Raw genomic sequence first — 12416 nt, forward strand, 5'->3', positions numbered from 1 at the left:
TTTTCCTGTACGGTTGGTCCCCTTTTCATTTTTCTGATGTTTTCTTTAGCCATGCAGAAGCTTTCTATTTAGATAAAGTTCCATTTATTTATTCTTTCCTTTATGTCCCTTGCTCTAGGGGACATATCGGTGACAATATTGCTGCATGGAATATCTGAGATATTCCTGCCTATGTTCTCCTCTAGACTTTTATGGTGGTGTGACTTATATTTAAGTCTTTTATCCATCTTGGTTTTATTTTTGTGTATGGTGTAAGTTGGTAGTCAAGTTTCATTTTTTTTTTTTTTGCATGTAGCTGTCCAGATGTCTCAACACCATTTGTTGAAGAGGCTATTTTTACTCCATTTTATGCTTCTGCCCTCTTTGTTTAATGTTAATTGACCAGAGAGGCATGGATTTATTTCTGGGCTCTCTATTCTGTTCCATTGATCTGTGTGTCTGTTCTTATGCCTGTACCAGACTCATTTGATTACCGTGGCCTGGTAGTATAGTTTGATGTCAGGTGTTGTGATCCCTCCTACTTTGTTGTTCTTTCTCAAAATTGCTGTGGCTGTTTGGGGTCATTTATGGTTTCATATAAGTTTTTGAAATGTTTGTTCTATATCTGTGAAATATGTCATTGGTATTTTAATAGGGATTGCGTTGAATCTGTAAATTCCTTTGGGTAGTGTGGACTTTGATGATGTTAATTTTTCTAATCCATGAACACAGTATTTACTTCTATTTATTTGTGTCTTGCTTAATTTCTTTCTTCAGTGTTGTGTAGTTTTCTGAGTATAGGACTTTTAGCTTCCTGGTTAGTTTTATTCCTAGGTACTTTATATTTTTGTTGCTGTATCAAATGGGATTTTTTTCCTGACTTCTCTTTCTGATACTTTGTTGTTGGAGTACAAAAATGCCTTCAATTTCTGATTGTTGAGTTTGTATCCTGCTGTTTTGCCAAATTGACTTATTAGGTAGAGTAGATTTGTGGTGGAGTCTATAAGGTTTTCTGTGTACACTATGATGTCATCTGGAAACAATGACAGTTTTATGTCCTGCTTTTCAATTTAAATGCCTTGTATTTCTTTTTCTTCTCTGATTGCTGTGGCTAGGACTTCTAATACTATGTTGAATAGAAGTGGTGAAAGCAGACATCTTTGTCTTGTTCCTGATCTTAGTGGGAAAACTTTTAGTTTTGCCCATTGAGTATCATGTTAGCTTTAGGTTTTTCAAATATGGTCTTTCTTATGTTGAAGTATGCTCCCTCTACTCCCACTTTGCTGAGTATTTTTATCATAAATGGATACTGTACATTATTAAATGCTTTTTCCATATCTATTGATATGCTCATGTGATTTTTGTCTTTCCTTTTGTTTATGCGATGTATTATGTTTATTGATTTGCAGAGATTGTACCATCCTTGCATCCCTGGGACAAATCCCACTTGATCATGGTATATGGTCTTTTTGATGTATTGCTGGATGTGGTTTGCCAATATTCTGTTGAGGATTTTAGCATCTGTTCATCAGTGATATTGGCCTGTAGTTTTTTTTCTTTGTTGGGTCTTTTTCTGGTTTTGGGATTAGGATGATGCTGGCCTCATAAAGAGAGTTTAGAAGTCAAAAAATTCTTCTTGAATTTTTTGGAATAGTCTGAGAAGTATAGGGTTTTGATCTTCCTTAAATGTTCTGTAAAATTCTTCTGTGAAACTGTCCAGTCCAGGGCTTTTGTGTGCCAGGAGCCTTTAATTACTGCCTCAACCTCACCAGCTGTTATCAGTCTATTCAGGCTTTCTGCTGCTTCTTGGTTCAGTTTTGGAAGATTATATTTCTAGAAATTTGTCCATTTCACCCAGGTTTTCAAATTTCTTGGCATATAGTTGCAGGCCAACGCTCAGTCCACTGAGCCACACCAGACAGAACTATGTTTTAAAATTCAATGATTATATTTTCCACCTGTACTGTATTGTGGATCGCTCCATTTTTTCCCTGTCTTCATGATGCCAGTACGTTTGAGAAACAATTAGAAAAGCTAACGCTTTTCTTCTTATGTTTAGAAGTGGTATCAGAGAGGAAAATTAGCTCTAGTACTTCATATTGACCACTTCTTTCAAATTAATAACTCTTAATATGTCCCTTGAGTAATTGATTTACTTGTTCCTCTTTAGAATAGGGAAGTAAATGGCTTCTTAAGTAATTGGAGTTGAAATAGAGTGTGGTTGGTTGTTATACTTGCTCCTTTTTTTTTTTTATGCCTAGATGAAAGGAGGTTATATATACTGTGTTTCTGTGTTAGATTAGATCCTCAGATGGTTTTGAAAGGAAAAGAGGAAGTGACAAATGTGTCTAGGATGACAGAGTGGTCAGGACATCCCGAATTTCTTTTTCTGTGTTTGCATTAACAGGCTAAATTTAGCAAGAGTGACTTCTTTCAAATGGTGTAACTGTCCTCATTAGCAGCCAGCAATGGTAATATTTTTGCTTAGTTTAAAATACTGTCCAGGCCACATATAAGCTAGGAAATAGCACCACTGTGGAATGCCTTCCCCATATGGACTTTGACACTAGATTGAACTAAAAGTGTTCTGTGGATGAAAACTGCCTATTTCTGAAGTGTCTTTTTATCTTTTATAACTGTTTTGTCCTTTGTTCCTCTGACTTGGAGATTTTACTTGCTGCCTACATGTACTTTTCTGTTCCATGAAATAAATTTTGCATTGGGCTCTTTTCTCAATTTAGTTTCCTTTGTATTCTGTCTTATATAAGTTCTTGAAAATTTCTAGCATGTGGATGCTAATTTAGAATGATTTAAAATGATGACATAGATTGTGTCCTAATTTTTGTATTTCTTTGAACATTGTGAAAATTTGATTATGATGAGACTTAATCATCTTGAAATTATCCTCTAAAATTTATTTATGCTATTTCTCTAGCATTTTCTTTATATTCTGAGTGTCTGTCATTCCCAGTCTCTTTTCTTCCCACTTATTAAGTCCTTGATTTTATTTATATATTTTTTTCTGAATAGCTTGTCTATCTAGATTTTAGCTCTTAAGAAGTATTAACTATTTTTTCTTTATAGTTCACAAAATGTAAAGCATAATGCCTTGTAGGTATTTAGCACTAATGAATATGTTAGAATCATGTAATTGTGATAACTTCATTGATTCCATTATAAACAGTTTCTGCTATCTCTTCCATTCATTGTGGAATAGGAAAGTTTTATTTAAATTTAACTGTCATATAATTACAGGTCATGCCTTAGCCAGAAAGTTAGGAACTTAAAAATATTTAATTGTATATTCTTTATCAGTAATTTTAAAAATGTTTAACAATGTTTCTGGTAAGTATTCATTTCCTTGTCCTTACATATATGAAAATATTTAAAATAAATACTACAGTTAGTGTAAAATATTAAATGTCTTTAGTATAATAAATATTATTAATACAAAATTATTTAAGAGATCATTTTACTTCCAAATTTTCATTCATTGTTTTAATATCCACTCTGGATTTTAAAAGTTTAACGCTAATAACTTTATTAGTGCCAAACCATGATCACACAATATACCATGATAGTTACTATTTTGCTATTTGCTATTATGTTATATTGCTTTTTTTTTATTTAAAGAAAATAATTATTTTTGAAAATGTGGGAAGGTGAGGAATTTGGCAATGCTGGATTTACAGGCTGACCCTTACTGTCTGGTTTTGAAAAAAAGATTTCAACCTTTGAGTGCCTTCCTTATATGCAAAAGGAAAAGAATGACCACAAACTCGTAAGATGGTTATGAAGGTTAAGCGAGATAAAGAATTAAGTAGTATAGTGCCTAGCACAAAGTAGGCTACTCAATAGTTTCTTTAACCCCTTGTGCTAAGCATTATAGTAAGCATTTCAGGGAAGTCAAAGGAAGAATCACATAGTCTCTACTGCCACTTATTTTATTCACAAGGTGAATGGGAGCAATTGCATGGGTGTGTTAGTGTTATCCTTGTGTGCTGTGGTGTGAAAAGGGTTGGGAAGCATGCTGCAGACAAGTTCAGCAGGAGGAATAATCAGAGTAATTTCACTGAAATCAGAAAGATTGGACAATTTAACCTAGAGCAAATGGTTTATAGAATTTAGACAGACAGAAGGGCCTAAATTACAGGAGAAATTTCCTGTAGGTTGGTATAATTAAATTATCAAAGCCACAGAAACTGTTTAATAGAGGGAGAGATTGTCCCACTTTAATTTAAAACCAAGAATTTGTAAAGAGAAACTAGTAGGTTAATGCCTAATTATGGAGGGATAATTAATAAATTAAAAGTAGGATTAATATGCTTTGTTATAAATTGCCTTTATGAAAATCAAAAGAAGACTTTTTGTTGCAAAATTAAGTTGTGAATATCACCACAAACCACGAGAAACTTTATTTTCACCAAATTATATAAGTAGCCAAGTCTGATTTTAAATTGATGAAGATAATGCCCAGATAAAATTTCTGGAATTATTCTTTATTGTTAATACAATTAAGAATTATGGTGTTATTATTTAGGTCATTATAAAAAATTGTTGATTTCATTATGGTATTGTCCAAGCAAGAATATGTGCTTTGAAAACTTAAATATTATACTTAAGCTGTACGTCTTTTTTTTTTTCTTTTTAAATACATGAAGTTTCATGCTGGCATTGTTTAAGTGATTTTAAGTCCTAAAATACTATTTTGTACATATGATAGATTACCAGCTTGTATCCATTCTCATAAACGTAGATAACTAACAGGAAAATATTTGTGATTGATACAATTTCTTTTACTATTTTTGAATAAAAATAAAATATATTTAAATTTTTATAGGTTGACGTATAGAGGATGAAATAAATATGAATACTTGTTTTTAAGAACACTATAAACTTGTTTCTTACTCAAAGAAAATTTTTAAAAATTATTATTATAAAAGCCAAGAGAATTTGACAATGTTGGTGATTATGTTTTCCTTTATTTCAGGTCATATTTGATCTTTCACCACAGCAAAAAGAGTGGCAGAGGTAATAAGTAAACAAAGTATTGTGATCCACAGAAATCTAGATCCCATTTTGTCTATTGTAAATTATTCATACATTAGTGTATTTCTCTCAGCATTTCTCTGGATGAAATATTAGCAGAATATAGTATATAATATAATCTTTACACTTTCAAAAAATTTATCAGATTTTAAAGCCATGTTTATCCTATTTCTAGTGCACTTTGGATAATGAATATACTTTAGTTTTTTGTTTTGTTTTGCTTTGTTTTGAATTTTTATTTATTTATTTTTAGAGAGGGAAGGGAGGGAAAAAGAGAGAGAGAGAAACATCAATGTGCGGTTGCTGGGGATCATGGCCTGCAACCCAGGCATGTGCCCTGATACTTTAGTTTTTATTTAAAATTTTATTAACTATTTAAAAATCTAAAAAAGCAGTATATAATCATTATTTAACATTCAGTTTGAATAGAAAGGCTATAAAGTAAAAGTAAAAGCCTTGTAATCGTTTCATAAACCTAGTACTAATGACTGGTGATAATAAGTAGAGTTAAATTTCTTGTGTAGCCTTCTAGAAATTTCTGTTCATATATAATTTTCTTTTTTTTTGCATATTTGTGTTATTTTTTTCCTAATACAAATGGGATCATTCCATGTTTGTTCTATAATTTGCTCTTTTTTCATCTAATGTGATACTTTGTACAGCTTCCTATTTATGTACATATAGTAGTCCATTTTATGGATAAACTATAGTTTATCCAATTGGGTGATTACTATGGGTAGATTGCTTGCAAGAGTCTAATATTGAAAACAATTCTGAGTGGCCCTGGCTGGTTTGACTCAGTTGGTTGAAGTGTGGTCCTGTAAACCAAAAGGTTGCAGGTTCAGTTCCTGGTTAGGGCACATGCCTAGGTTGGGGGTTTGGTCCCAGTTAGGGTGTGTACAAGAAACAGCCAATTAGTGTTTCTCACATCGATGTTTCTCTTTCTCTCTCTCTCTTCCTTTCCCACTCCTCTAAAAATCAGTGAATATCTGAGTGAGAATTAAAAAAAAAATAATAATGCTTAGTGAAAATTCTTGAACCTAATTAATTCTTTAGGTACTTGTGTGCACGTGTGTATAGTTTCTAGATTATCACAACGAAAAAAATTTAAGTATGTATGGTGATTGCTGTTAATTGACTGTGATAATCACTTGCAATAAATATATATATCAAATCATATGTTGTACACCTTAAATTTATACAATGTTACATGTCAATTATATCTCAAAATTGGAGAAAAAATTTGATAATGCCAAATATCTTACCAAAATAGTTTTGTTTATACTCCAAAACTATATGAGATTACCTGTTTTTGTACAACCTCACCAACAGTGGATATACCAAGACTTTTGTACTTTTGCCAATTTGATGGGTGAAAAATGGCATTGCACTTGTTTTAATTAGTCATTTCTTTTTAACAACTCGAAAGAATTTTTTTTTTGTTTTTTTGTATGGTAAAAAATGAGTCCTTTGTTATAAATGGTTCCTCTACTGCTTCTACGAGAGATTGTGAGTTTTTGTGTAGTGTTTTTGGTTTCCAGGCTATGTCTTATACTTAGAAAGTCTTTTACCTAAATTAAGATTATTACAAAAACATATTTTTTTACCCATCTTTAAAAAATTTTTTTCTCATCGCTAAGTATATTTCAAAGGCCTTTCTCTTTTAATTTTCAGGTAGACCATTTGGGGAGATTTTAAAATTAAAGTTCAAATTGAATGTAGTTGAACAAAAGAACTAAGTATTAGGTATTTGGGATTCTAGCGGTCTTAGTATAAAGCCATCTAGAGATGAAATATGTTACTTAAATCTAGAAATAATAAAGTGAGAATCATTTTTCATTTGGAATTTTATTCATTGTTCAAGATTAGTAATAAGTGGAAGCAGGGGTTAACTTTTTACTAATAAGACGTTAGCCATTTTCTGTTATAGTAGAGTTTCCTATGTACCTTCATATATGGAATGTAAGCTTGGATATTTGTTGGTATGTTTGAAGTAGAAGTCACACACACATAGTCACACACACATATCTACATATTGTTTGGTGTCACCGTATCCTCTCACTGCCCAACACTAAAAGTTGAACTTTGGAAATACAAGACACAAAAATATGACGCATTCAATTGCTGCCAGCTTATATTCAACGATCTTAGTCTTTAGATGTATAAATCTGAAGATCTGGCTTTTTGAAGCTTCCTACAAAATGATATCTGCTTCTAAACAAATATTCTTGAATGGACTTGAACTATCCAAGGCCATTCTGAATAATGTACTTAACAATGTTTTTTACCTTTAGAATTTGCTCAAAGAGATTTAAGTTTACTTTCAATTGATCTGCTTTCTTAAAATACTTAGCATCCTAACTACTCTCCCTCCTGTAGAAGTAAATTTCAATCCCTGGACATAACCTATCTGATTTTTGCTTTTTATTTGTAGATTTAAGATTTATTTTGAACTAAATTTACATTCTAAAAGTGACTTGTTATTTTAACTAGTTCTGTTTTACCAGTGTTTTTAATTGATGGTGCATAAGTGTTTTATCTCGCACTTCTGGAAAACATTTATTTTATCATTATGATAGGATATGAAGTATTATCAGATTTACATTTGCTTCCTTTTTTAAGTGCCTGTATTTGTTTATAATTTTTCTAAAGTTTTATTTGAAAACTTCATTTTTTAGAGTAGTTTTTGGTTCACAAAAATTGAGTGAAAACTACACACGTTTGCACAGCCTTCACCATTACACACATCTGACACTGGAATGGTACATTTCATGCAGCCTTTGAACCTACAGTAACACATCATTGTTGCTCAAAGTCCATAGTTTACGTTAGGCTGTGAGTTTTGACAAATGTATAATGACATGTATCCACTATTACAGTACCTGTTGAAGAGTTTCACTGCCCTAAAAGTGCTCTGTGTTTTGTCTATTCATTCCTCTTTTTTTATGTATAATTTGTATAGTTGCTGAGCTTGAACTTTAATACACATGACTTTGGTTGTTAGTTATCCAAAGACATAGAACTAAAGAAGGTAAAGTAGCATTATGTCTGGTGATACAAAGTTATTGCTGAAAATGTTAGGAGATAATATGGTCCAAAGGTAGAAGTAGTAGAGGAAAGGCTTTTATTTTTGGTGGTGTTGTTTAGATAAATAATTTAATAAGTTATTTTGGACACAAGAATTTTGTTTAAAAAACCCTCAAGCAGCTAATTTTTGTGGCTAGGTATATTGAAAAAGAAAGTAGATACTTTTCTACAATCCTCTGCCTTTATATGCTGATAATTCTTTTCATAAAATATAGAGAGAGTATAATATTTTGTTTAGAATGGTCTTATCATTGAATAAAGTTCAGGTTTCTTCAGAAAAGGAGTCACTAGGTAATATTAAATGGCACTGTGTCTTGGTTTGTAATGAGAATTGGATGCTGGTGCTGTGCCTTCTTCATAGGCCAGAAATCTTCTACTTTAAGTCTTTCAGACCTACTGCATGATCTCTTATTTTTCTTTTTTCTTTTTTTTAATATCTATAACACTTTATTTAGTGCTGTATAAAAAGTAGAGATTTTGTAATTACTTCATGCAAACATGAAAGATGAATTTAGATATTCAGATGAGCACACCTGTTATTGATGGAGTCAGACAGGTTTATTATGCAGCCGAGCTGTTAGACATGTAGCCACCCTGCCTCACCTCTTCCTTCTTTCAAGAAAAATGACCAAAGAAAATTGAGTATTTTATTTTAGAATAAATTCCTAAAATAATAAATGCATGGCTTAACTAAGTTATTTACTTTTTTTAAGGGTTGGCTTTCTTTGTGTATCTTACCATATTTATAAACTTTTGTTTGTGTTATGTTTAGGATGCTGCAGCTGATTCAGAGTAGACTGCAAGAAGAACATTCACTTCAAGATGTGTTATTTAAAAGTGCTTTTAAAAGTTCAACAGCACTTCCACCAAGGTGAGATGTATGTTTTAAATGTGCAGCTATTTATTATGAACTTGCTTTGACAAAATTTTAATACTGATTTAGTTATGCAGATATCATATTTCTCAGGAAAATGTAATCATTCTGTTTAATAAAGATTTTTTTACTCTTAAATGTATAGCCTGTGATATTGATCAAGATTATTACAAATATATTATAGTTAATCCTTGAACAACATGAGTTTGAACTGCTCAGGCCCACTTATATGCAGATTGATTTCAGTAACTGCCTGTCATGTTTTTCATCTGGCACTGGTATCCGTAGGTAGAGGGCCCACTGTATGCACTGGTCTGTGTCACTTTATGTAGGGGACATGAGCATTTGTGAATTTTGGTATCCCTGAGTCCTGACACCAATCCCCTACAGATCCCAAAGGAAACTGTGTAAAGTTGTGGTGGAGTCAAAAGTTATACGTGGATTTCAGCACCCCTAATACTTGTGTTCTTCAGGGTTCACTGTATTTAATTTTCAGTTAATTTTTCTCTTTTATATGTTTTTGTTATACCTCCATATAAAACTATTTTATGCTTTAAGAACAAATTAATTGTATTTCCCATTATGATGACGTATAAATTTTGGTTAGGAATTTTGTGGGGTTTTTTTTCTTTTATAGATTAGAATAGCTAATATTTGGAAATGCTATAATAATGAAAATGATCATTTAAGTTTAAAACTATACAGAAGGTTCACATTTGCATAGGAAGAAAGTGTCCTTGTCTATTTGAACTTAGATGGCCTGCCTTTCCCTTACCTCATTTCTATTCCTATCCTCCCCAGTTCCCTAAACTGGCAAAAACAGATGATGAAAGTTTGTCTTTGTTGGACTTATTCTTTACCTGTTGTCTTGTCTTCTTTCATGGGACTTTGTCCTTTGGTTAGATTTGAAGAACTGTGGAATGTTAGTTTTGTGTAAATGTAATATATGTGTGATAATTATATGATTTCCATTTTTTAGATACATGCTTTTTAAAACAAATGTATAGATTTCAAAAAACTTCTTCTGATATTTAGATATTACCTGAAAATTGATCTTTACAGATCAATATTGATGACAGTATTGAACATGCTGTAAGTAACCCTAACATATCCTGTTTTAATAGGGAAGATGATCCATCACAGCCTCCAGATGCTTGCAGAATTCATGGTCATCTGTATGTCAATAAAGTAGCAGGGAACTTTCACATTACTGTGGGCAAGTATGTTCTTTTCACCTACTGACAATACTTTAGACGAGTTGGCAGCTTGTTAAAAGTAAATTCTTGTTTAAAATAATATTATAAGACTGCTAAAGGACTGGTTAAAATGTTTTGTATCTGTATTTTTGATGTCTCAAGACTGCTGTTCAGGGCTTTAAACGCAGAATAAAGAAGACTACTGACTTTAAACACTACTTCAAAACAAAGGTTAAATACTCATTTCATATTTTATATGTTAAAGTAAATGAGCTATAGGTAAATATGAATTAAGACCTACTAACCAAGTTTTAGTAGCCTGAAAGCTCTTACCTAGACATTTCATTAATTTGTTCATTTTGTTAGGATGGCATTAGGTTTTTGTTTGTTCTTCTGTTTGCTGATCATCACAAAAATATAACCCTAACTAATTTAAGACAAGTATTTTGATGTAGTTAGCAATTAGTAGTGTCTGGGGAAAAGTTAACTTAGGTAAAAGTTAAGGAAAAATATTAGACCATTTACCTTCATAAGCAGTACCCAGCACAGAAACTGTTATACAATGAGTATTTGGTAAATTTCTGAATGAATAAATAGATTCTCTGATCCTGCCTCCCTTCCTTCTTCTCTTCCATCTTGAGTTGCAGGACTGAACAGGTCTTCATTGTAAGAGACATTTTCTGACTACTTGCTCTGTACAAAGTACCATGCTAGATACCAAGGATGAAAGAGTGAAAAAAAACAAAAGGTTTTTTTCCTTGTGGTACTGACAATCTGAGAGAATCTAAACTTTGAACAGTGAATTGCACTAGCAACTATTTAATTATAGTTGTATTGAGGCTATAAAAGAGAAGTACAGCTGATAAACTGCACAACAAGGCACCTGACCTACTCTGCAGGTCAGCAGAGGCTTTATTGAGGAAGACCTTAATGGTGTCCAAACTAGTGGATGATTAGCAATTCTATACATAAAGGAGACCAGGGCATCCACACTGAGAGGAAGGTTGTAAGGCAGAAGATGAGAGAGAGAGATCGAGAGCACGCATTAGACTTTTATGCAAATTATTTTAGTGTTTACATTGATCATATCACACATTTCTTTGTTGTCCCACTCTTTTTAACATTCATTTTTGTTACTGTTGCCAGAACTCATTGTCTCCATTTTCAGTCTGTATCTGGGAATCTTACAATGTTTGGGTATCATACAGGCAAATAATACTTGGTTCAGAGAAATTTAGATTTTATTACATCTTTGGATACAAGCAATATCCTACTCCAAACCTAACTGAAAGGGGGAAACTTTAACAAATATTGTGTGAGTCTATGAACCTCTACGTTATTTTTTTTGTCCCCAGTTTCACTTCTCTCTTCATGTGATAACTCATACCAGCAATAAGAGAGCCAAATGGAAAAACATTTAGTTTGCATCTTACACTTATCACCTCTGAAGTGTCCTATAAACCATTCCTAATAATCTGGTACTAGATTTGCCAAATTCAATATTGATTAAAAAAAAATCTCCCATTACCTCTCAGGCACAGAATTATTCTCAACTGTATTATAAATGAGAACTATTTCAGTATGCAAATCCTTGATCATGGCTACATTAGATAGAGTAATGAAGTAGACAGATGCTTGCCACTTAAATGAAGACTCATTACAACAGCTGCAAATGCAGACTGAAACAGATATGTTGGCCACTCAAGTGTCATGAATGGTATCTCTGTTGATGAGTTGGTATTCTGAAATAAGGAACAGCTCCTTGTAATACTGCGAACAAAACAAAATGTAACATTGCCTCTGTTTCCTGGGAAATTTAGTGTTATGTGGAAACGACAACAAATTACTTTGTATAGATAAATGGAGTTCAGTTCTAGACTCAGATTATTATTCATAGGTTTTTCACTTATGTGGTGCCACTTAGAATGTTTGGAAGTCATGCAGGATGCGGGACAATATTATTTTGTGTGAGACTGTCATTGCCTTGGCAGGATCCCTTGCTTCTCTGGCTGCTAGCCACTAAATGTCAGTAGAATTCCTCCCCAGTAACTGTGACAATTGAAAATGTCTCCCTTCAGTGCTGTCCAGTTTTCAGCAGCCTTTCCTTCACTGAAATTTATGTGGAATAATGTGTCATAGCATGTGAAAAATATATGAAATTCACATTTCAGGATCTAAAATAAAGTTTTACTGGACCATAGTTGTGCTCATTTGAAGTTTGTGAAAATTTA

At 32.4% G+C, this 12416-nt stretch overlaps 1 protein-coding gene across 1 annotated transcript in view; it reads left to right on the plus strand.

The window, feature by feature from the left end:
* ERGIC2 (ERGIC and golgi 2) overlaps window positions 1-12416 on the plus strand; it is a 44666-nt gene that overhangs the window by 17794 nt on the left and 14456 nt on the right. Inside the window, exons 6-8 of the mRNA XM_045829191.1 lie at window positions 4970-5010; window positions 8888-8986; window positions 10114-10209. Coding sequence (XP_045685147.1) covers window positions 4970-5010; window positions 8888-8986; window positions 10114-10209 — 236 coding nt within the window. The remainder of the gene's footprint in view (window positions 1-4969; window positions 5011-8887; window positions 8987-10113; window positions 10210-12416) is intronic.

This window comes from Phyllostomus hastatus, unplaced genomic scaffold, assembly GCF_019186645.2.
Source record: "Phyllostomus hastatus isolate PE091 unplaced genomic scaffold, TTU_PhHast_1.1 phas_scaffold_93, whole genome shotgun sequence".
NCBI classification, from domain to species: Eukaryota; Metazoa; Chordata; class Mammalia; order Chiroptera; family Phyllostomidae; genus Phyllostomus; species Phyllostomus hastatus.